Consider the following 24,874-nt stretch of genomic DNA (forward strand, 5'->3'; position numbering starts at 1 on the left):
TTACGAGTAAGATAATTGTGTTAGCCTTGATAAACATTGGTAAAATAAGTCGGACTTGCTTTGAAGGAGTACAACTCACACTAAATGTAAGAACATCAAAAAGGCATTGTTTTGGGCAGCCTCTCATTGTCTTGGGGTTTGCCTCATTTGTTACTCAGTAATATCCGTCTGCGGTGATTCTTTGTGAAAAAATGTTCCGTCTGCTCTGGAAATATACACTGTCATTACCTGTTTGCTGAGGCAACATAGTTGCACATGTATCTTGAATTTACTTTCTGTCATTTTGTGTTTTGTTTTTGAGAAATTGGTTCTTTTTTAAACTAGGTTAAACAACAACAAAAATAAATAGTGCACGTTCTAATCGTTCTAATCAATCACATTTAAGTGTTTGAAAATGTTTACATTGTTATATATTAATTTGTTTAAGTAGGGTCTCACCTGAAAAGATATTGAACCATATGATATGCCAACAGAGAAAAGACAAACAAAAATGTTTTTAAAAGCTTTACATTCAATTTAATAGACATTACAATTTGTTTTAAATATTTATATTTCCCTGTAGCCTATATATGTATCTGTTTCATACTTCTGTTAATTTGTGCTTTCTATAACTCAAATAAAATTAAAATAAATGTGTAGTTGTGATAACCCGCCCTCGCGAGCTGTCCAGGACTGATATTACGAGTGGACCTTACTATGGAAGGACCCCGGGGGCAGCGACAATATAAATATCTCGTAATTAAAATAGTATTGTTTATAGAATAAGGTCATATAGCCACTGCCTTGTATTCAGAAGGAAATATTATTAAACAGTGTGAAAACACACACATTTAACGACCACCAAGTGAACTCAGCGTAGTGTACACCTGTTGCCGTTGACGACCCACACGCCACACCCCCTGTCATGTGACAAGGAAAAACAAATGCGCGGCAGTTACCTAAATAATAATCACTCCGTAATGTGTTAGTATTCCAACTTTTATTTCAGATGTGATGTCGGGTTTCTTTCGTTCTGTAAGCCACAGGTCTGAGTGAATATCATGCAGAGTTCCGTCGGCAGAAAGCGAGATACGAGCAGCCGTGTCAGCTCTGGTGCTGAAAGAAAACAAGTCCGCAAAGTTCATACCAGAAAGATACCATACAGAGTGGGATACAGCTGGAACAAAGGCGGAAGACTCAAAGAGCTGAGAATAAGGTGCAATTTACTTTATTGCCACTTCTATTCAATTAAATATATTGTTCCAGAGGAACGTTTGTTAGTCCATGACAGAAACCTACAGCTATATTTTGATGGACTGTACACGTGTTCACTTATTTACATTTTAAATGGTACAGTGCTTATATTTAGGACCAGCTACTCACTGTTTTAACTTTACCGTCATTTCTAATTTCTTTGTTTGGTTTGTGATCTTACCTAACTTTGTTTTATTGTCACTGCTACAACTACATTTCTCAATCAATAAATGTTTATATAATCTTATATAACAACACATATACAAATTGAAACATACATAGACAGTACATTTAATTATTATCCATTCCTTATTTTATAATTAACAATTATTTTTCATTTATTGAAGGCACTTGGCAAGGAAGTTTCTAAGGATATGGATGCAGAACACCTTTGGCCGAATTCTTCCTCATAAAGCCAAGTAACATTCATTTAGCAAACTAGCGTCATTAATATAAGAAATAATTGTATTGTTTAACGATAGGAGCACAGTCTGTTTCCACTTTATTTTCATTCTTAATACTGTGAACCTGTGTATATCCACTATATGTTTGTACATTAATGCTGGGCTATTTTCTTTCCAACCAGTTAGATTGTGCATTATTTTTAGTTTAAATATCTATAATGTAACGTTTTGCCATTCCATAAGTTTTAAAAAGCTACTTTGCAACTAACCAGATTCTTATTTTGATATCAAATGTCCTTTCTGACTCTGAGTTCTCTAATCCAAGTTAATATTCTTTATGACACGCTGCAGGTCCCACTGTGACAGCGTGGTTTTGCGACGGGCCTTTGAGGGATGGAGAGACGAGTGGTGGACCTCCAGGAGGGAGTGGAGTCTTTCAGTGCGGGCTGAGTGTCACTACAGGTACAGGTACACTCTGTCTGCTGATCACAGATATAGATTGTAGTTTTGTCTTCTAATCAAGCCATTTGTGTTTCAGGTATTATCTGTATAACCTGGCATTCCATAGCTGGCGAAGGTTTTTGTCGCTGCAGAGGGAAAAGAAAAGCAAAGTCCAAAAAGCTCAATCTTTTGGTATGCACATACAATGAAAGGATTTCTAAAAGTAGGCCTCTCACGATAATTACGTTATTGGACTTATGGCAGCAGTATATGATCATGACCTCAATCTTTTGTTATATACACAGTCCTGCTGTGGGAACATTTTCGGTTTAAAAAAAATGGGAGTGATACCATATGTCTAACTAATATTTTCACTTGAATGGAAGTTTATTGTTTGTTAAGGAATTAATGTTTCTCTATACCCAAATGGGCCAAATGTAATCTATGTATTTATCTGCAAATGTTGTTAACATAGAGTCCATTTAATAACATTTTTGGGTCATGTGATTTATGTGATTTATCTTCTATTTCTTTAGGACAAAAAAAAAATCCCTAATACCATGCAGCAAAATGACTTATCATGACAGATTTATGTTTTGTAAGATATCAGAAGCGGCTGTTTATTATTATGATTTCCTTAACTAGCTGACCGGCAGCAGATGAGTCTGGTCTGGGAACGATGGAAGGTTTTCATAGAAACGAGACAACAGAAGAGAAAGATGCTTGAATCGGCCGTTGAGCGGAACAGACTCGCAACCCTGCAGTAAGATCATTTTATTTACAAACCTGACTCAGACTTGTAATGCTTTGTGGATTATTGATTTTAATGCTTTTGTGTGTCTTTCACCTCTTCAGTTCAGCATGGAGCGTGTGGCAGGCTCTGCTGCGGCGATATCAGGACCTTCACACTTTAGAGGATCAAGCTCTGGAACAGAGGGCACTAACTTTACAGAGCAGGGTAAAGGCATAATCCAAGACACCCATGAATCACATACTCTCAACATTTTGATGAGGCTGGTCTCCTTCTTTTGTGTTTCATGTGGCAATGTGCCTTTTTTGTTATAGACTTGGCTTCAGTGGAAAGACATGCATAGAGCTGCTTGTTGCCAGAAAGAGAAAGAATCCAAAGCGGCACTTCACTTCATCCTCAGACTGAAAAGAAAAACACTAGCTCGTTGGAAAAGTTATGTGTTGTGTCTCCAAACCAAGAAAACATCACAAGGTCTTTCTTCATTTCACAATAACCACAAGCACATTCAATCTATATGTCTCATGTTCACATTTTTCTTTTTTAAACGTGATAACTACATTTTCTTTTTGTTTTAGCTATGGCTCAGCGTGCCTTTGATCTCCGCCTGATGATGACATGTTGGAGTGAATGGAGCAGTGCGTTGGATCGTAAACGGAATGAGGAGGAACGTTTGCAAACCGCAAAGCATTTGGCCATACGGAGCACCCAGCGAAGAGCATTGGAGCGCTGGAGAGCTTGTATCCTAGTCCAAACCTAAAATAAACATACCTTTCATTTTCATCCAGCTACTGCATTATGAGTAGACTAGTAAGTGTTAATGATTCTCAGTAAAGTAGTTTGATACTTGAGCCTGTCAGCAGATGTGTCGTTGTGTAGAGAAGAGGCTGAAAGACACAGGACTGCAAGTCAACATCATCATCATCAGCTACTGGTAAGAAAAAGAGTACATTTAAGCAACTGCATGTGAATAGAGTGTGCAATAATTCATTGTTTTGTTCATTGTCCGCTCTTTTTGCAGCGCGCTGGATTGCAGGGCCTTTCTGTTAACATCATCAGGAACAGAACACACCGTCTGAACAACAACATGGCGGTCCAACATTACCATCAAACTGTAACTAATAAACAAACAATCATCCCTACAACAGTGTCAATGCCAAACATTAACTAACGTTTCCAAAGATGTAATGCTTGTGTTTTTCCTAGATGACATGTAGGTATTGGAATCTGTGGCGGGACCATCAGGAGGAGGCTGAAGACAAGAGTTTTCAACCACTAACAAAAATGGCGTTGACTAAATACAGGTGCTTACATTTACATATGAGTGGAACATATATGAAATGCTTTGTAGTTGTTGCTTCCGAGCTTCAAACATGTTGCTTATTTGATGTAAAGATTTTTCCTGTTGCATGATTGGTGTATGCATTTGGACTTCTCTCTACAGCACGTCCCTGTTGAGCAGCTGTTTACAACACTGGAGAGAGAAACTTGCCAAACAGCTTCGCATGCAGGTATTTTTTTGGGATCCAATAACAGAATAGAGAAAACAAAACCAAATATGAAAACGTATAAATCAGTTCAAACTGTAGGAAACAATAGGGGAGAATATGGGTTGTATCTGTGTGATGCTATCTCTTAAAACACCGTTTAATTGCCAACTCAAACGCACTATGCTTTTCTGCAGGTATTGGAGCACCGTGCAGACATTTGGTTTGCTGAACGCATGTTGCCTCTCTGTTTCAACTCGTGGGTTGAGTTTACTCTGCAGAGAAGACTCCATAAACGGAGGAAACACAAGGCAGAAGTCTATAATCGGTGAGTTACCAACCCCATGACCTTTGGGCTGCTACTAACAAATATTTTAATTATTAAAAAATCTGATGATTATTTTTTGGATTAATCATTAGTTCTACAAAATGTAAAAAAGAGAGAAATATTTATATTCCTGTTTTTTGAAAATCTTCATAAGTTTTTGGTCCAAAACCAACAGGTATTCCGTTTAATATAAATAGGATTTTTAGCAAAAATAATTCTGTTGAGTGACTATAATTGTATCAGCTAGTCATTTCCAAACCAGCAACAGCTGAACTGTGTGTCGTCTCTTCCTGTGTTTTCAGGCAGCGTCAGTACTCGTTGGTGTTTTACACCTGGTGGGGGGAATCAGAGAAACACAAAGAGCAGATGCTTTCTGAGCGTTTGGTATGTCGGCTGTAAAGAGAAACACAAACTGCTGCATGTTGTTAATGAGGAGGGCTGCTCTGTATCCCATACTGACTGTGAACTTGCTGTTGTCAGGCTATCCTACACGAGGAGCGCTGCCTCCTGCAGAGAGCCTGGCGTCGCTGGAAGCTGCGGACAGAGCAGCAAATGGATGAAGAGCAGAAATGGAAAGCTTCAGAGCGTCTCTACAGACACAGACTTCTTGACAAGACGATGAAACAGCTGAAGGACAACAGCACTGAGATGCAAGACAGGTGAAAGGATACAGAAGTTTGAGTAGAGTGGTGTAACCTGCCGATCTGTTGGCTAACACTTACTGCTGAACACGTTTGTTTGCATGTCAGGAGAAATCGTGAGCAGCAGGCTTATCATCGGGGTGACATGCGCTGCTTGAGATGGGCTGTGGAAAAATGGAAAAAGGTAACTGTTATTGTTCACATCTGTTCACACAATATCTGAGGCGTCTGTTGTTTTGGCTCAAGGTGTAAAGAGGGTAAAACCTGTTTAGGTCTACACATGCTCATTACTGGACTGTAACACAGCTCCTATGTGTTTATAATCCACATTTGATTTTTTATTTGAATAAGAATGGTGTGTATGTGTGGAAAATTCAGTCAAACTATATCCAAATACTCAGTAAAACCTTTGATACGGCTCAAAGAAAATAATTAAATAATCACTTGTGTGTTCGGTCAGTATGTTCAGAGCCAGAGAGAGAAGAAAAGCAGACTGAAGCAGATGCAGCAAATCTATGAAGTCAAACTTTTGAACCGCACGTTTGTGGCCTGGAAGGTACGTCAGCATTTGTTATCGCAGGATTTCTTAAGATGAGGAGTAATAAATATAAAGCTGATGCTGCATTCACAGAAGCACCACCGGCAGATGTGTCAGACCTATCGACACGCAGAGGGACTCCACAGACAACAAAAACTGAACTTTCTCAGGTAACAAACACAAAATGTTGTTTATATTCTCTATGACTGCCCCCTCTTTGTCAATTAGTTGAGTAGCTAATTGTATGGTCTTAGTCCCCTAAACATTTTTCATGTTAAATAGCTTTTTTTTGGTAAAGAAAATCAATTTGACATGTGCAAGTCGATTAAGAATTTCTTTGGACACTCCCTGACATTCTCTTACATCTGCATCTGCTCCCGTTTACTTTTTCCTTCCATATGACCCGTGTCACCTTTCTCTTCTCTGTCTCAATGCTGTCTCTCCAGGACGGCCCTGTGTGTTTGGAGGGAGAACGCCGTGCTGCTGACAGAGGTCAGGCTCCAGGAGCAACGAGCACAAAATCACTTCCAGCATTTTCTTCTACTTAAGGTTGTTCAGCAGTCCATTTCCCTCATATCCCTAAATATCATAGTTTTACATTTGTGGGAGACTTTGCTCATTGCTGTCTTTGCATGAAATCTTCTAAGATGTTTCTGGCATGGAGGGAGGCAGCAGCATGTTCAGTGTCCAAGCGCCACCAACAGGGGGAAGCAGTCAACAAGGCTCAGAGGTCCATAAATCAAGGTAACATCAAAACTTCATATGCTGTTTGTTTCAGGTCATTTTTAACATTTATTTTCTGTTAGCAGATCATGTTTTTATGTTAATGTCCCTTCAGTTCCCTGAATGTTACTGTTTAATAAGATTATTGGTCGTAATGTATATTTCTTACACCTACAGCTTGACAGTTGAAAAGGGTTAGTTTTAAGTGATTTGATTTGCTCTTACTTTTTTGTCCGACAGCTGAAAAATAATACACAACACAAGGTTCAATGAAGAGAGACTCTCACACAAGGAAACTCAAATCATAAAGACCCCTAAAACAGCGTATTACAAATTAAACTTGAAGGTTTAAACATGTAATACAAAATGTCTTTATTTTCTCTAAATAATTAAATTCTTTATTAATTTCTTTCTTGTATCCAACACCAAATGCCAGTCAAAGTCATCAACTTGTGTCCATTGTAGGACTGCTGTCATAGCATTACACCTCAGATTTGACATTAAGTTATTGTGTCAAAATATTGTTAAGATTAGGCACGTGTTGCTAAATTGTTCTAGACTTTTAGCTTGATGTTTTCTGTGTTTAGTGCGGCTGCTGCGGTCTTTCCGACACTGGAGGACGCAGACCAGGGAGGCTCGGAGAGAGAGGGTATGCATGCAAAGAGCCAGGAGGTACCATGAATCCAAACTCCTTTCTAAAGCACTGAAAGCCTGGAATGAGCATCACAATCAACATCATAAAAATAAGGTTGTTACTTTATTATCCCTCAACTGTTATATAAAGCCAATCTGTTTTGTCGTGCTTTAAAAAAAATGTGATTACCTCATAGGTAATGAGAAGACAGGGAATCTTCCTGCTGAGATTGAAGATGTATCAGACGTACTTTGAGCAGTGGAGAATAAAGGTTTGTCTCTTTTTAACACCTAAACATTTAAGCCTCTTTATCGCTGCTACACATAGAGATACAACGAATTTACAATATAGTTGGTTTGATTTAGTGAAGTTTAAACTGCCCATGAATCTGGTTTCCTTCCCACTAAACAGCTGCAGCACAGACGGAGAGAAGCGAAGCAGACGGAGCGAGCGCTCTGGCACTGGTCCCTTTCTCTTCAGGCCAAGGTAAATCTTGCCTATGCAACCTTTGAAAAATTAAGCTTTGGTTCTCATGTCTGTTTTGTGAACTTGCTATAGGTGTTGTACGGGTGGAGGCAGACGGTGACAGAGCAGCGCAGAAAACAAGAGCAGGCGGTCAGAGCTGCAGAGGTGTACAGAGACCAGCTGCTGAGGGAGGGCGTGACGTGTATCCTCACTTACGCTGCTCACATGAACAACCTCACAACGAGCCTAACACAGCACAGCCAAGAGCAGGTGGGTGTTCATTTTGTGTTAGTTCAGATATTACATTTGAGTATCATTACAAATATCTTGTTTTTTTATTACTGCACATATTTTATTCCAATTCCATTTCAATGTAAATACTGCTATATGTTACTATATTTTTTTATGTTATTATAGTTTTCTTAAAGGTCACCTATTATGCAAAATCCACTTTTTCATGTATTTTATACATAAACATGTGTCCTCTCTGTGTAAAGAGATTCTGAAAGTTTCAGGAAAAATGATTCTCTCTCTTTGTGTCCTGATCTATTTATATAAAAACCTGTCTGAAAATGAGCTGATCAGATTTTGGCCACTTTATGATGTCATAATGATGTTTTGGCTTATGTAACCATTAGCCAATCATCAACCAAGGTAACACCCCCCCCCCCCCACCTTATCACCTGAATCTCCTCCTAGAGCACCATTAGCCGCGTTCACACCGGAGTACTTTTTACCGTACTTTTCGCGTTTAGTTCCGTTAGTACCCCTTATGTCGCGTTCACACCAAAAAGAGCACTTAATCTCGGGAACTTTTACCCCCATTTTTAGAGCCTGCTGAGAGATGGTACTTTCCTGGGGGAAAAAAGTGCCCCAGTTCTGATTGGCTGGGCGAATTGCAAACCACGCCCCGTACAACTCTGAAATGTTTTGTAGAGCCGCCATTTTATTATCCTGGCATTAGCATTATTAGCATTAGCATTCGCTCAGTGCACAAACGCAGAGAGACTAACTTATGGCAACACAAAATAAAACATGGGAGCGGTGGAGATGAGGAGGTTCTGGCGATTTACTCGGAAGGCTTCAGTAGAAGCTGCTGGGAGTCCCAGCAGCTTCTACTGAAGCCAGTCCCCAACTCCGGGGACTTCCGGCCGGGGACTCCGGGTGGCAGTATACGCCGTGAAGTGGTTTGCGGCCTGCCAGGAAACCCAAAGCAGAAGAAGACGAAGTGACGTCAGCGGCTCATTTGCGTAATCTTCCCTCAGGGAAAAGTACTCTGGTGTGAACGCGATCTGTACTAAATGCCCTGGGGTAATAAGTGCCGGCACTAAATACGGCAAAGTACTTGGTGTGAACGCGCCTATTGTGTTCTTTTTAACCAAATATCTCTCAGAGGGGCGTGGGGAGTGGCTCCTTATTTTCATCTAAAGTAACAGACACAGAATCAGCACTTTTGAAACAGGGCTGAAACAGAGGGGATTATGGGATGCTACAATGCATGATCTGTTTGGTATTTCGAGCCAAACACTTCAGAGACATGTTTTGTATATATCTGAGACCTATAATATATCGATGAAAAACAGTATAACAGGGGACCTTTAAAATAGTTTTCTATCTGTGTTTTTATTTTTTGTTTGACTTTTTATGCACCACGACACCAAGTCAAATTCCTCGTACGTGTCAACCTACCTGGTAATAAACCTGTTTCTGATTCTGATTCTGTTCATCATGTATGCCTGTGTCTTGTAGCAGTCCCGCCACCTCCAGAGAGTGGTGAGGCGTTGTGCGATGCGGTGGAAGCAGCGGGCGCTGTGTACACCCCGAAGAGAGCAAGAGGTCAAAGAGCAACCACCGAAAAAGAGTGTTAGCTTCTGTTTGACTACATCTGGACGGAATAGGGTTTCCCCGTCTGACTCAGAGGGGCAGGAAGCCGAAGATGGAGGGCGTAGCGAGCTGTGAGTCTGACTCCCTCTCAGGCCGGGGATCTGTGTTCCTCAGTGAGCCTCGGTCTGACAGATTGTTTCTTTTATGTTTGCACTCAGCCGCGGGCATCGACGTCAGCCACGACGCTGCAAGGAACTGTTTGAGTCTACAATAACAATAAAGTACATTTTCAATATAATCAATACACCATTCATTTTTTTTTAAACTAAGCATGTATTTCAAATGAGAAATAAACTAAAGAATCCTCCTCCCTCAGCAGGAAGCCCTAACAGAAGCTTTTTGTCTTTTTTTCCTAGCACCCAAAAGCAGACTGCCGTCACCAAAGCTCCAAACCCCTCACTTCTCAGCCTTCCTGCACCCGAAGGCCATCAAACTGCGTTGTCTTGCCTCCATCCTCCTACAGTCTCTTTTCCTTCCACACATCAGAGCACCATCATATCTAATGTGTCACCCTGTGAACACCAAACCCAAAATAAAGACGTTCTTCTACCCCCCTCTGCCTTCATGACTACCGGGACTAAAGATATGGTAATAATCACCTGTTCGATTTCACCAGATATCAGCAATGTGATAAAAGCTAAATTAACTAACTTGACTTGGGCTTCTTTTTTTCAAAAGTTGGGGAAGAGTAACTGCTCAGGTTTTGGAGATGCTTCACTTCATCAGTTTGTACCTCCGTTTGAACACTCGTCAGCTCATTCAGGTACGTTACCTGCACTTTTCTTCACCTTCATGCTTTAAAACATGATGCCTGTCCAGCTTGGATTACTCAGAACATCACAAATGACAAGATTTGTATTTGTTTTGCTTTATCAAGACGTATGTCGGAGAGCATCCGGTGGAGGATCTTTAGAAGACGCAGCGACAGATTCAGCTTCCGCTCTCACTGAAGAGCTGCTCGGCATCCAGCTGGACATGATGACATACCAACGGGACAGGAAACGGCTCCGGTACAAATTCTGTGGTATCCATTTTTTCTCACGTTCTTGAACACAGCCCTCCGTTAAAATAATGTTTGATTGTGTGTTTGAACTCAGGGCATGGCAAAAACTGAAAGAAGTATTACAGAGTTGGGTGCAGACCAGTGGAGCGGGTGAACAAATGGAAAGAAATGCAGTTTGTGAAGAGTTGAAAGAGGTAAGAAGTGAAGAGAATTCTGTCATTGCATTTATATTAAATCAAAACGTAACGTTTCAGCACTCACATGGTAAACTGGTAAGTTTGTATTAACACTTGAGTGAAGATACTGTATTGATGACTGATGTACTGATTTAGGTGCAACAACTTGAATCTCCAGAAAGAGAACATTCATAAAGTGTGTCTTCATTTTGTTCAAACGTTTATTTTTTACTACGTTTTTATCTCATCAGTACTGGTTATTACGGTTCTTCAAGCATGATTTATAACATGTTTATGTAAAGCGTTAGACCACTTATAACTACAACCAACTGAGTAACAAATACATAACAGTAGATTAGAGAAATACATGTTGTATCCAAACAATGGAGATGAGCCTCAATGGATGCAGCTCTATTGTAGTAATTGTAATAGTACATGTTTCTTATATATTACATGATCTTAAAAAAAGTTATTTAAAGGTAACTTTCTGACACTGGTGGCTTAGATTTGGCATGCATTCTTTGGAGGTCTCGTTTAAATGATAAGTGATGGGCTGTGAACAATTCTGCAAACAGAGCTCACATGAGGGGAAGCAGTATAAAGCTCAAAGTATTTTGACATGTATCACAGTCGATGTTTTTGATGTTAACAGTTGGAGGAACGCATTGACAGGCTGTCCGCTGAACTGGCAAAGCGTAAACCCTCGATGCGGCTGCATGCGGAGAGGATCCGCCATTTACAGACTGCCCTCCAGGACTCAGGAGTTTCTTTCCTCCGTCGGAGAGCAGAAGAGAAGGAAACAGATCCCTCTGTGTTTACAACATGAGGAAATAGAGCCTCACACTCAAAACGGATTTAACCTGCTGATTGTCGTTCATCTGCCTGAATCCCATCTCTTAAAACAACACTAAGACTCACCTCAGAATTGAATGAGAGAACAGCTCACCGGCCGATACATACTTTGGACCCAACTTGTCCTCAGCTTTGAGGAAAAGACTGATATCCTTAAATACACATATGAATTTGTATTCCTGTTGACTATCATGTAAATGGTTGTAAAATTGACAGAGCAAATCCAAAAGCACTAAAGCAAAGTTCCTTACAGCAGCTTTCACGGCTAATTCCACACCTGAAATCTACGAAAACACTGGATAGGGGTCGTCCTTGAGACAGATGGTGATAATTATTTTCCATGTGTGTGCAAATAGTCACTTTACAGTTTTCAGAGAGGCTGCCCTTGCACAAGAGTCTTCCTATTTATCCGTTAGTACCAGCGCCTGTAATACTTCTATGCAGGAGTTTCAGGGATTCAGACTCAAAGGAAGGACTGCTATCTGTTGAGCTCTGCAGGCTATATTCAATAGATGTGTCCACATATTTGATCAACATCAGGTCAGAATGCGTGGAGTGTATGCCATTTTCCTCTTTTTCCTCTTAATCAACTGCATCAGGGGTGAGTTATGTTAATGATTTAGTTTATTTATGTCCATTGTTAAGTTATTTCATGTTCATATTCTGACTGTTTGTGTTGTGTCCTTTTTAGTTGTGGTTGGAAAGATTGCTGCTGTCTTTCTGGAGCTTTTTGTGGACATTATTAAAACTGAAACAAAGAATTTAAGTGTTGTAAAATCCTTTCAAAGTTTAACAAAATGCAAAGTTGGTTTTAGATGTTCTTAATTGTTGTGAATAGAAATTCATTAAAACATTGACTAAGATGTTTACAAATTCAATTCAATAGAAAATGTGTATTCCTCATCTGATCTTCCAAACGATTTCTTCCATGTTAGCTAAGAAGATGCGGTGGTGCACAGTGTCAGATCCTGAGCAGAAGAAGTGTGCAGAGCTGGCTAAAGCTCTGGTGGCCGTGCTGCCGCCGGCCGCTGTGGCAGCTTTCGCCAGACTCTCCTGCATCCGAGCGTCCAGCACGACCGACTGCATCGATCGGATCAGGGTGAGCAACATTTACCTTAAAGGGGACCTATCATGCAAAATGCACTTTTGTACGTCTTTTATACATGAATATGTGTCCCCGGTGTTCCAGGGAACTCACCAAGTGTCAGAAAACACAACCCTCTCTATTTTCCTCCATACCCAAATCTCTAAAAAAGGGGCTGCAACGGATCTGATCAAAACTGATCCAGATTTGAACACTGTCCTGACGTCAGGACGGTGGCGCTACGGCTATTGGGCCAACTCCACCAATCAGGAGGAGACAGTCACGGCCATTGCCGTTCGAAAGCGCTGGAGACGCTGTAGTACATATGCCAGGCCTGTAGATGGTGCTGTTCTCACTGAATCTGCCCTTGCAGAGCAGAGCTAAAAAAAAGTGCAAATTGAGCGAAATGAGGCATGGCTAAAATGCATGATCTGTTTGGTATTTTGAAAACAGAAACGTATAAATATACCTTATATAGGTATGGCCCTACAATATATCATTTAAATATACCATGATAGGTACACTTTAAATGCAGTGTCATGACTTTAGCTCTGGTTTATAACCTGTAAAACAAACAAAACAACTAACTAGCAGAAGGCACTCACATGAGGTCATGTTAATGTGTGTTTTTGCATGTGAAATACAGCTTATATTCATAAAATAAATAATAACAATTGCTTAACAAATGCATTAAAAGAGACTTTCATTGATTGAATAGACCAAGAATGATTGTTTGGATGAGGCACAGTGCAAAAACTTTTTTATTTATTTTACAATAATCAGTGTTTTGAGGTTAACACTGCCTGGTTTAAGTTTAGGTTAGAAGTTTTTATCTTGATCAAAAATAATCAAACGTAATAAATACATTACTTTGATGAAGAAATTCAAAATAAATAAAATTCCTCAACACATATTTGACAGAGTACCAGGTCATCTGTAACCCATTACATTTGAAAAGTAACCTTCCCAACACTGGCAACCTGGTTATAAAGACTCATATGTACTGCAGGCGAACCGTGCTGATATCGTGACATTGGATGCAGGAGAAGTGTATTCTGCTGTGAAGCAGTTTGGCCTTGGAGCCATCGCCAAGGAGATATACAGCGACGGTAGGTTTCCCTTTAGCTTTCTGAGAGACTTCAGAGTGTCAGAGTGTCAGTGAGCTGTGTGTGTCTGCAGGAGGCTGTGTTCTGTCTGTAGCTGTGGTGAGGAACATCAGTCTGGACGTCCGGTCCCTGAAGGGCCTCAGGAGCTGCCACAGCGGGGTCCGGTGGACGGCCGGCTGGAGTCTCCCCCTCGGCTTCCTGCTCTCCAGAAACTACCTGAGCTGGTCCAAGGAGCAGCCGCTCAGTCAGGGTAACCACATTATTATGATCAGCTCCCAGAGAAAACAGAGCCGTGTGGAGGGTGTTTCATAATGTTTTATATTTTGGCATTCATGGTCTAATGGTTTTATGGTGCCTGATTTGTTTTTCCCCTCTCGAGCAGACGTCAGTACTTTTTTTAGTGCCAGCTGTGTTCCCGGAGCTGCTGCCATTGCCCCCCCTCTGTGCGCTCTGTGCCAAGGCCAGAAGTCATATATTCGCCAGAAGAATTACCACTGCGAAACATCCCATAATGAGCCCTTCTACAACAACCAGGGGGCTCTCAGGTCGAACTCAACAACTTCACTTTAAACCTATTCTCTATATTCTATAATATGTACACGGTCTGAACAGCATAGACATTCATTTCTCCTATTACATCTTTCGTCCTGTCACAGATGTCTCAGGAGGGGGGCCGGGGATGTTGCATTTGTGGATCATTTAGCTCTTGAAAGTATTGAAGGTAAGCTTTCTTGTCATAGACTTCTAGAATGTTTTCCTTTTCATATATTCTGCTGTTTAATGATATTTTCTGAGGGCAACCAGCAGGGATGTTTGTGTTAAATGCCCCCCACCTCTCTTTAGTTTTTATTTCTTACTGGCATCTGCCTATTTAATAATGGAAAATGCCCTGAAAACACTTTAAAATCAACATTTAGTCAAATATATCCCTAATTGTAACATCTGCTCCCTCCTAATATTCAGTTTGTTCTCTCAGACAGTGATAGAGATGAGTTCAGGCTGCTGTGTGCAGACGGCTCACAGGCTCCTCTCAGCCACTACAGGATCTGTAACCTGGGCCGGGGTCCAGGAGGCGGCATGGTCACCAGATTAAACTCTCGCAAGACTGCTCGCAAATTCCTATCGACGGTGCAGGTAGCTTTATATTCATTTGTTCAATCATTTCCCACATTTGTCTGCACACATCACTCTGTTTCAGATTCACGTGCCCATAGTGCCTGAATATAAGATTCGTAAGGGATTCTTCATTGTTGTTTAGATGCTGTTTGGTAAACGAGGAAAAGAGAGGCAGCGTTTCCAACTCTTCAACTCCTCTTCTTTTGGAGAAAACGACCTTCTCTTCAAAGATGCGACGGATAAACTGGCCGTTCTGCCAGACGACATAGACGTCAGCCAGCTGCTGGGGCTGGATTATGTGGCGCTGCTCAAAGGTCTTGGACATGAAGGTGCTTACACTCACATTGTTCTGTTGTATATTCAAAACAGACCTCATTAAGCGGGACCTCTTACAGCGTGATTGTGTGCAGGAAGCTCCCTGGAGGACAGTGTCGTGCGATGGTGCTGTATTAGCCATGCAGAGCAGAAGAAATGTGAGCAGTGGGCTCTCAATATAAAGTCGGACCCTCTGGTGTGTGTCAGAGCGGTCTCAATGCGTGACTGTATCGAGAAAATCAAGGTAAGTCATTCAAGAAGTATAATTACAGACTGTTAGTAATATTAAAGTTTCATCACTCTTAAAGACAACACGTACCCGCCTGTGTCTCCCACAGAGGGACGAGGTGGACGCCGTCTCGCTGGATGCTACTCACTCTTTCATCGCAGGAAAATGTGGTCTTGTTCCTGTAGTTACAGAATATTATGGTAAGACTGTGAGCATTCTCAAAACATATTTAAGGCTTTTCAAGTAGGAGCCCTTTTCTTTTCTTTTGTACTCTCTCTAAGAGATATAAGCAAGCAAAACAACATTTACACAACAAACCAATACAAATAAAACCCAAAAAATAGATATGAATAAATGAAAAGCAATCAAAATAAGTTGTCTGGGAGTATAACAATATTGTAACATAAATATATTTAGTTAGGCATCATTTAGTGTGTGGAGTGCTCATACAAATATATTTTTTATTTGAATGTATTCTCTTTTAATTTCAAAAGGTATTTCAACTTGTCCCTAACGAAAACTCTTCTCTTGCATTGTTGTAGAGATAGTTAATCATTCAGATAGTGCCAGAAGCACTTAAAATCCAAAATAAGGATATGATACGGTATTCACTTTTGATTCTCTACAATTCTCTGACATTTTATAAATAAATTGATTAAATAATGAAAAATATAGTGCATTTGTTGCAGTACTAGTCTTCACTAATTAAAAATAAACATTGATCAGTTTCCTCTGTGTTCTCTTGGACTCTCAGGAGAAAGGTGTGTGCCTGCTGAGGGATCGACCCACTTGGAGACGGACGGTACCACAGCACATTTTACAAACGGCATGAAATAATCTTTGTATCTGATGTGAGTGTTGTCTTTAAAACCTCCCCCCTCTCCCCCCTCAGTGTTGCCCTCAGTGGTTGCCGTGGCCGTGGCGAGGCGCTCGAGCAGAAGTGTTTTCATGGGGAACCTGGGGGGCCGGCGCTCCTGTCACGGACACATGTACAGCCCGGCTGGCTGGCTGCTGCCCTACAGACACCCGCTGAGCCTGGAGCACAACAGCAGCGCCCCCTGTGGCCCCGACCAAGGTACTGCTCACATATATATTTTTTTTAATATATACCCTTAATCGTCCCACAGAGGGGAAATATACATTCTGCAATTGACCGGTTCCTAGTGTTAGGAGCAGTGCAGTACAGACAACCACGGGAAGCAGGGCTGCACTTTACTAAACCAGAACTAATGCTGAGCCCAATGTCTCCTTTTCTTTCGTACTTTCAAAGCTTTTGCTGAGGTTTTAGAATAACGTTTTGAATGTCTATTTATTTATTTATGAATAAATTGATTAACTGAATTAAATTAATCAATCTTTTTTTATTAAATCAGCTTTCTTTTTATTGAGTGATATATTAATTTCAGGACAGGTAAAAAAACAAACAGTGTCACATATAAGTACAAGAGCAGACACAAGCCGGTATGACAAAACAAAAGTAGCTTTCTTTAATGGGTAAATGCATGCTTTCCTTTATGTGCAGCAAGGACAAGGGCAGGCCGACAACAAATATCGAGTGAAGCAGAACTTTTTGTTATATATTTGGATATATTTGGATTTTTTAAAATAATGACATCTGTCTTTTGGAAATGTGCATTATGCACTTATTGCACTTATTGCACCGTTTTAACAGATTCTGAAAGTCCACTTTATTCATTGTTTTGTCTGTGTGATTTTATTTAGGATTTTTTTAACGTTTCCTCAAATTTCAGTTACAATGTCTAAATATTCTTAAGATTAAAAACTCCATTGCTTTTTATAAAGAGTTAACTTGCAATAATATGCCATTATTTTATCATTATATCAGTGAAATATAATGGTACTTAAATAAAACAAGAAAGTTATCCACAATTATTTCTAGGACAATATATCATCCAACAAAGTGATTGATCTGACAGAGCTCAGCTGCTGTGTCATGCTTTGTGTTTCCTCAGTGTACAACGACGTGTTTTGGAAAGGCTGCCTCCCGGGCTCTCAGGGGAATCTGTGTAAAGTGTGTCTGGGAGGCACGGGGGAGGCCGCCACCAAACGCTGCGCTGACAACCACAATGAGCGTTACTATGGCAACACTGGGGCATTAAGGTACGTGGAGTCTCTCCCCTGAACTAGTTTCTGTTCATCTGGGTTTGCTGAAGTGGAAAGCTTATATTTTCCCGTCTTTTTTGAGCAACTCAATATGAAATACTTACGAGTGAGGAATCATCTGCAGGTGGCAGCCAGATGCTGAACTCATTCTGTAGTCAGAGGTTAAGTACAAGAACATGGGAACATTAAGATCGTTTTGGTTTATTCAACCTGGTTGTAAGACATTTTTGTTGATATATGACACCCGCCTAGTAGAATTGATATAAAGGGAATTTGGTTGGTGCTCAGAGCCTTTAATAAATGGCATGTAAACTCAAAATACCAGCTTTTTTTGGCAACATTGGGGAACCTGTAAACACAGGACGTGACATTTTTTCGCTTCCTTTGTATATACTGTATAAATAGTAGGCAAAGAATCAGCCTATCAGAGTAACTTCAACATTTATTCAATGAAGGAATGTTGACATTCATTCATTCATTCAATGCCATAGGACTATTCTTTCATATAAAGTAGTTTCAATATGAATTGTCCAGCCTCCACCTCCATTGTATTGTAACATTTTTAATCTTTAATCTTGACTTGTTATTAAAGGTGTCTGGTTGGAGATCCCAGTGGGAAAAGCTATGGCGACGTGGCCTTCCTCGAGCAACACACCCTTCTTGACAACATCCTCAGTGAGATATATAAGATAAAGTTTTGACACACACACACACACACACACACACACACACACACTTGTGCAGACATGAACTCTATGTTTAGTATTCTTCATTATATTGTTCGTCATGTTGTTCTTCAGGTTTGAACTCCAGCGGTTGGGCAGAGGGCTGGACGCTGTCAGACTACGAGCTGCTGTGTGGGGACGGTCGTCGGGCCCCGCTGGCAGAGTGGGAGAGCTGCAACCTGGGAGTCATCCCCCCGAACAGCGTCATGACGCGGCCGGTGCTCACAGCACGAGTGTACGACTTCCTCATGAAGTCACAGGTCAGCTTCTGTGAACACTGTTTTAAATCAGGTTTTACGTTTACACAATGAAGACATGGGACTTTGCATGAAGACGTATGTTTCAAGTTGTCTCGCATTGTTGCTCAGCAGCACCCCCAACATTCAAAGGGACAGTTTGGATAGTTTGAAGTGGAATTGGAATAAATACTCATTCATAGTCAGGGTAAAATCTAAAGTAAATGGCATTTTGGAGAAGAAGAGCAAAGTTACTGCATGGGGGCAAAGCAATGTACTATTATGTATAGGGGTGTCCGAAAATGTATTTTAGACACTGAAAAAATTACCTTATTTTGAAATATCCAAGTGACTGACACATACATATAGAGGATTAAAACTTATAAAATGGTATTACTTGAGTATAGGACAAGTATCGAAAATTATATTTAAGTATATTTGCTTACTTTTATATTTACTTTCCACCGCTGTTGAAAAAAAACAGTATTTGTATTTGCTTCAGATGAAAAATGAAGGAGATCATACAGAAATTTAAATAATAATCTTTGGCATTGCAGAAAGGAAAAAGTGTTTAGGTGCATATTTACTTTTTTTTTTATCCTTATAGGAAACTTTATCCGCCAACCCAAACGCAGAGTTCAAGCTCTTTCAGTCTCAGGAATATGGAGAAAGTGATCTGCTTTTCAAAGATGCTACTCAGTGTTTCGTCCACACGAGCCACATGGACCCCCGCTCCATCCTAGGAGAGGAGTTTTACAGTCAGGCGGAAGCGGCTTTCAACTGCACACACTCTGGTACTACTCTGATGAATCACTAGATGATTTGAAACCTCATTCCTGTTGATAATGCTCATGTGTTCACATTCATTTCCCTTTCAACAGATATCTTGGAGTTTTGTAATCAGGACGTGTGCAGCATATTCTAAAGGACACATTTCTCTCTGCTGCTCAGTGGGTCAATACTTCATCCATAATCTCAACTACAAACCATCCCTGGTTGACAGCCGACATGAATTTCAAAACACTGTTGCCTGACTGAACTGATGAATTTTAGTGTTTAGATGGCATTTCAACATCAAATGTTGTGAATCATCTGTGTCTTTCAAAAACACAAAACACTTTTAAGGCCTGAAAATAATCAAAATCAAAATATGGGTTAAGTAGGATATACAGAAAGGTAGAGAACACAAATATAGAATCGAAATGTACCTTACCAAAATGTGAAAAATATATTACAAACATACAGGTTGTGTACTCCTGCTGTTGTAACACGTGGTTCCCACACATCTAATCATTAACATAGCATCTTGCAATCATAAAGGCTCAAACAACGAAGTTAAGATGATATGATAGAACAGTGTGCGTAGAATATAAAAACAGCTGAAACATCTAAGACTACTGCAATATATATAGAAATGTATACTTCATTTTGCACAAATTAGTTAACACAATCTATGTTTTGTACTAACATCTAATGCAGTGTATGTAATGTGGTTAAGGTGGTTATTCAGTCATCTTTTGTCCCATAGTATCTGTGTCTGCTGTTAAGGTAAAACTGTTATAAATAATGTAAAGGTATTGATTCCTTTGTGCCACAGTATGTCAACAACAACAAAAACATAAATAAATGAATCTACTTTTATTATGCTTACAATGTGTGTTTCGTATACTGTCAATGTGTTAACTAAAAACAAATACAATGTGAAACCACTGAGGTCAAAGTGGTGGAGTTGTATTGAAATGGCAATAATTTACTATATCCCGACAAAGTCAACAAGAACTGAACATTAACAACTTACTAAAGGTATAATTCAAGCTAGAGCTGATGTATCGATGAGAATTGCAGGTATACCTTATATGTTTAAAAAAAAAAAAAAAAAAGTCAAAAGAAATGAGTTTATTTTAAGCAAATAAAGCTGAAAACCATCCTGATATTTCAGTTGTTGACTACTACTCCCAGACTGCAGCGCGTGTGTGTTTGGTGTTACGTAAAACATGGTGTTTCCTGTTTCTGTCCCTCTGACAAAGGTTCCCATCTTATATCAGTCTATGTTATTTAATCCACAACGTGGAGCTGCCGACTGTTTGTTGTTGTTCCAGTTATTAACAACAACGTTAAACTGTGGCCACCACCGTAACTCCCGGTAGACAAGGTAATATTATAATAGAAAAACAATCTTACATAGTGACTGTTACTTAAACCGGCTAATGCTAACTTACCGGTGACACAGTGCACTATTCGTTATTGACCCTCATAAAAAGTGTGTGTTTGCTGTATGTAGCTTCATAGCTGTCAGTCAGACTAGCATTCACTTGTAGTGTAACCTTTTTTTATATTGTTAATCATAGATTAATGGCTGTCTTCTTGTATCATATATTAAGATCCATTCATGTTATTTTAACATACTTTCATATTTTCATTTCGGTAGATTTTGTGTTGTCATTATAGTTATTTCTTTTTTGATTACATTAATTATAGATTGTGTGGTTAGTAAAATGTTTTAAAAAAATGAAAAATATCCTTTCAATTTTCTCAATGTCCAAGGTGATGTCTCTAAATGTCTTAGTTTTCCATTTGTGCTCTGGCAACACCAGGAAAATGGAGCAGGAGGTGTACAGAACATGTTTGTTTTGATTTCTAATCATCTGTTTGCCTGTCCAGATGAGATTGCCACGGCAGATCCTCACACTGCACGCTGTGAGGAGGGCCTCCTCGGTCCCTGCAGGGATGGTGAGCTTTGTCCCGGCCTGCAGCACGGCTGACGCCAACTCCCTGGAGCTGCTGCAGGACTTTGTGTCCCGAGCCAGACGCCTGTTTGTCATCACCGGAGCAGGACTGTCCACCGAGTCGGGGATCCCTGATTACCGCTCGGAGGGTGTGGGCCTGTATGCTCGGACTGACAGAAGACCCATGCAGTATTCAGAGTTTGTCCGCAGCGCAAAGGCCCGCCAACGCTACTGGGCCAGAAACTTTGTTGGGTGGCCGCAGTTCTCTTCACATCTCCCAAATTCTGCACATAGGGCCCTGCAGCGGTGGGAGGAGAGGGGGAAGCTGCACTGGCTGGTGACGCAGAATGTGGATTCTCTTCATTCTAAGGCAGGACAAAAAAGACTCACTGAGCTACATGGCTGTGCTCACAGGTGAGGAAACACCTGACACATTCATCATCAACCTGCTCTGAGAGTTACGGAAGAGTATTAGGGTCAGGCATAAGTGGAAAAATTAGGGGAGGAAGATTAGTTTCTTATTTTTGAGGATAGGTAGAAATGTTGAGAATAAACGTGGAACTACTAGGTCGAATACATAAGACTTAACACTCCAAATTCTATATTAAAAAAAAACTATGTGCCGGGCCCTTAAAGTCTTCCATAGATAATAATCAAGGTTGTGGTCTTCCTATTTGCTCCAGGAAAGTGGAAAAGGAATAATTGTAACTTTAAGTTTACAATATAAATCTAAGGATTTGGTTTAAACAAAAACATAGTGCGATTGTACTAAACTGTCAGTAACTGGGATGAGTGTTTTTGTTACCATTGTTTGACCTTTTGTGTTGATATTCTTCCTCCAAAGGGTGATGTGTCTTGGCTGTGGAGCAGTCTCAGCGAGGGAGGAGTTGCAGGCGAGATTCATTGCACTAAACCCAGAATGGAGGGCGCAGACGAGCGGCGTGGCTCCGGACGGGGATGTGTTCATCGAGGACGAGCAGGTCCTCCATTTCAGAGTCCCCTCCTGTGAGGCATGTGGAGGGATACTGAAGCCCGAGGTCACCTTTTTTGGAGACAATGTGAACAAAGCCACAGTACAGTTGGTGCGCGACAGACTGGCGGAGTCAGATGCGGTGCTCGTCGCAGGGTCATCGTTACAGGTAGGATTTTAGAACATTTTAAAATAAACTTGGTTGAAATATCGCCAGTTTACAACACAATTCTTCTGGACTTTTTTTATTTAATTGTGACCCTCTCTGTTATGTTTAAGGTGTATTCAGGATACAGGTTTTTACTGGCAGCGGGTGATCGGAAGATGTCGGTCGCCATCTTGAACATCGGGCCTACGAGGGCAGATCACCTGGCTGAACTGAAAGTGAGCGGCCGCTGCGGTGAAGTGCTGTCAGCTATTCATTCTGTCTGACTGTCATGGACATGCAGTTTGGATATTCTACGTTAAAATGGCAATGGACTACTTTTCAACCCCCCTGCAACCACATTGTCTGTTGCTACTTTCAGCTGGTCAGAACTACCTCAGACTTAAACATGTCAACAACATAATTCACTTCATAAACGGTTTTGAATGTTTTTTTGTGTAATGTCAAAGGAGAAAGAGGCATTTCCACTTCTCCTCCAAAGGAAATTGCTGCTATTATCAGTACATCAGTACAGTAAAACCTGAAACTTCTAATCACCTATTTTATGCAGTTTACAAGTAAAAGGAAAGTCTAGTTGTCTTTAAGATTCGATTTCTCTGCACATATCAGATTGGTGTCACACGATCAATGTCTCAGCCAAGATAAACAGAAAGTCTGTAGTGAGTATTGCTGCTGTGGGTTTTGGCATAATACAAAATGTGCAGTAGATCACATCAGTGTCGTGACATCCGAGGCCTGTACTACGAAGCCAGATTTTCGCTTAGCGGGCTAACTTCAGGGAAAACTCTGGGTTTCCGGTCCTACGACGCTGGTTCTCTTTTTAGTGGGCTAGATCAGGCTAAGAGATCAACTCAGTGAACGCACTGCCTGCTGACCAATCAGAGCTCAGTGTGCGGAGTTTAAAGCGATCAAGTCATATTACAGGAGAAAGGAATACAGTTTAAACTGCCGTTGCAGGACGGCCGGCAAAAATCACCGACTGTGTGAACGTGAAAATGAATAGAATATCCCCTCCCATCTTCAGAGCAATCTGACTATTATAACATTAGCGTTAAGAAAGCTTAATTAAATATCTGCCACAACATAAGTAACCGGATCAAAGTAACATTACGTAGCCTACAGTCCGCGGCACTGTGAGTGCAGACGGCGATGTGTCCCATTATCATTCATATCATATCACATCATAATGTATCATATATTTCCTTATCTGAGTCAGCTTCTTGAGCCGTATCTGGCCGTGCAACACTCACAGTGTCACATACTGTATGCAGAAGTATTATTTTAAGCAACACATTAAGTTGACGAAACACTCGAGTCAAATGTAATTTAAAGTCAGATCCACTCATGTCTTGGCAGTGATATCATAAACCTGTTAATGTACGCATTCAAACACTTTTTCTTTTACCAGCTGTATTCACCTTGCAGGTGCAGCTATGTGGCTTTTATCCTGGATAAAGTGTTTAAGTCATGGATGTTTAAAGTTTAACTTCTTCATACAGTATGTCTAATATTATAGTTGACTTTTCATTCAGGAAGTATGACGCGCTGCGCTGTCAGTACGCTTGTCCATGTTTGTGATTGGTCGAATGCTCCAAATACCACCCCTTTCATGTGAACGCGCACCTAACTAGATAGGACACGGCTGGCTTGAGCGATCCACTTGATAACCCGCGTCGTAGGACCGCTTAGCGAGAGCGCGTATGTTTTGGATTAGGCCAACCGGCTAACTCAAACATATCCAGGTTAGGTTGAACCGGCTTCGTAGTACAGGCCTCTGGAAGCCCAGGCTCTGTTGTACCCTAATGCTGTTTTGATTTAAATAAAATAATCTAAACGTAACAATTTAAATATGCTTTCTGGTTTGCATTAAACCCAACCACAAGGTTATTCGACAATGTTTTTGGAAACATATTTAAAAGATACATAATGTACTGCAATCAGCTGATTTTAAAAGGTGTAATCTGTGCTATCCTGGAATGATTTATACTCATGTTTTCATATAATGGTGCTAACATTGACAGGTGTACATTTTAAACTAACAATCAATAGAATTGACCTTTTATCAATTTGTTTAACAATGCAAGGCTTATGTTTCAACTGATGCAAATGTAACGTGTTATGTAACTACAAAAATAGACAATGTTCCTTTTAAATAAACCATTTTAAAGCATTGTATCTTAAATTCACACATTGAAAGAGATTGAAATGTAGTTGGCCACTTTCAACTGTTACTTCAGTCCAAATGAACTGTCAGCAATGTGGTATAGCAAAAATGCTCAAATAAATATTGGATTGCTCCTAAAAACTGTATAAAAGGGGCAAAGATTTTAAAATACATATATTTGACTCAAACAGCGCTGTTCTTCACACTTCGCTGTTGTGACGATACCTGGCAGAAAAGTCACTAACCAACAATGCAATGTTCAATATATCGAGCCTATTATCTTTTTAATTATTCTCAAAAAGTTGAAATTGCCATGACTTTCTTATGCTTTCTTTCTCAAACACTTATCTTTGGGA

At 40.3% G+C, this 24,874-nt stretch overlaps 3 protein-coding genes across 3 annotated transcripts; all 3 read left to right on the forward strand.

The window, feature by feature from the left end:
• Positions 1–923: 923 nt before the first annotated feature.
• On the forward strand, positions 924–11,797 carry sfi1 (SFI1 centrin binding protein). Its single transcript, XM_034138610.1, has 31 exons — positions 924–1,195; positions 1,581–1,652; positions 1,989–2,099; positions 2,176–2,270; positions 2,724–2,841; positions 2,934–3,036; positions 3,144–3,300; positions 3,405–3,566; positions 3,690–3,760; positions 3,848–3,940; positions 4,033–4,130; positions 4,271–4,337; positions 4,511–4,641; positions 4,944–5,025; positions 5,122–5,300; positions 5,391–5,466; positions 5,743–5,838; positions 5,914–5,990; positions 6,267–6,369; positions 6,468–6,564; positions 7,131–7,291; positions 7,374–7,448; positions 7,589–7,663; positions 7,736–7,912; positions 9,392–9,597; positions 9,685–9,747; positions 9,883–10,114; positions 10,205–10,289; positions 10,404–10,536; positions 10,624–10,723; positions 11,358–11,797. Exons 1-31 carry the CDS (start codon positions 1,041–1,043, stop codon positions 11,529–11,531), a joined length of 3,624 nt encoding a protein of 1,207 aa, XP_033994501.1. The 5' UTR covers positions 924–1,040; the 3' UTR covers positions 11,532–11,797.
• On the forward strand, positions 11,798–20,133 carry zgc:172271 (uncharacterized protein LOC100000381 homolog). The gene is given in 18 exon segments (XM_034138611.1): positions 11,798–12,077; positions 12,080–12,158; positions 12,493–12,656; positions 13,651–13,750; positions 13,821–13,997; positions 14,130–14,292; positions 14,404–14,468; positions 14,724–14,881; positions 15,006–15,192; positions 15,274–15,422; positions 15,517–15,607; positions 16,162–16,209; positions 16,300–16,482; positions 17,381–17,528; positions 18,124–18,206; positions 18,332–18,516; positions 19,100–19,286; positions 19,374–20,133. Coding segments are annotated over 18 exon segments (2,391 nt in total). The 5' UTR covers positions 11,798–11,897; the 3' UTR covers positions 19,418–20,133.
• A 425-nt stretch (positions 20,134–20,558) lies between these two features.
• Positions 20,559–23,156, forward strand: sirt4 (sirtuin 4). The gene is made up of 4 exons (XM_034138612.1): positions 20,559–20,644; positions 21,154–21,632; positions 22,063–22,357; positions 22,468–23,156. Exons 2-4 carry the CDS (start codon positions 21,154–21,156, stop codon positions 22,618–22,620), a joined length of 927 nt encoding a protein of 308 aa, XP_033994503.1. The 5' UTR covers positions 20,559–20,644; the 3' UTR covers positions 22,621–23,156.
• The last annotated feature ends 1,718 nt before the right edge of the window (positions 23,157–24,874 follow it).

Source organism: Trematomus bernacchii, unplaced genomic scaffold (assembly GCF_902827165.1).
Source record: "Trematomus bernacchii unplaced genomic scaffold, fTreBer1.1, whole genome shotgun sequence".
In the NCBI taxonomy this organism is placed as follows: Eukaryota; Metazoa; Chordata; class Actinopteri; order Perciformes; family Nototheniidae; genus Trematomus; species Trematomus bernacchii.

What these genes read in the sequence shown, in the direction of transcription:
- sfi1 (XM_034138610.1), top strand. Translation starts at nt 1,041, where the DNA reads ATGCAGAGTTCCGTCGGCAGAAAGCGAGATACGAGCAGCCGTGTCAGC. An exon ending in ATGGCGTTGACTAAATACAG is followed by an intron (nt 4,131 to 4,270) that starts GTGCTTACATTT and finishes TTCTCTCTACAG; the next exon opens with CACGTCCCTGTTGAGCAGCT. An exon ending in CGGGACAGGAAACGGCTCCG is followed by an intron (nt 10,537 to 10,623) that starts GTACAAATTCTG and finishes GTTTGAACTCAG; the next exon opens with GGCATGGCAAAAACTGAAAG.
- sirt4 (XM_034138612.1), top strand. Translation starts at nt 21,154, where the DNA reads ATGAGATTGCCACGGCAGATCCTCACACTGCACGCTGTGAGGAGGGCC. An exon ending in CTACATGGCTGTGCTCACAG is followed by an intron (nt 21,633 to 22,062) that starts GTGAGGAAACAC and finishes CTTCCTCCAAAG; the next exon opens with GGTGATGTGTCTTGGCTGTG. An exon ending in TCGCAGGGTCATCGTTACAG is followed by an intron (nt 22,358 to 22,467) that starts GTAGGATTTTAG and finishes GTTATGTTTAAG; the next exon opens with GTGTATTCAGGATACAGGTT.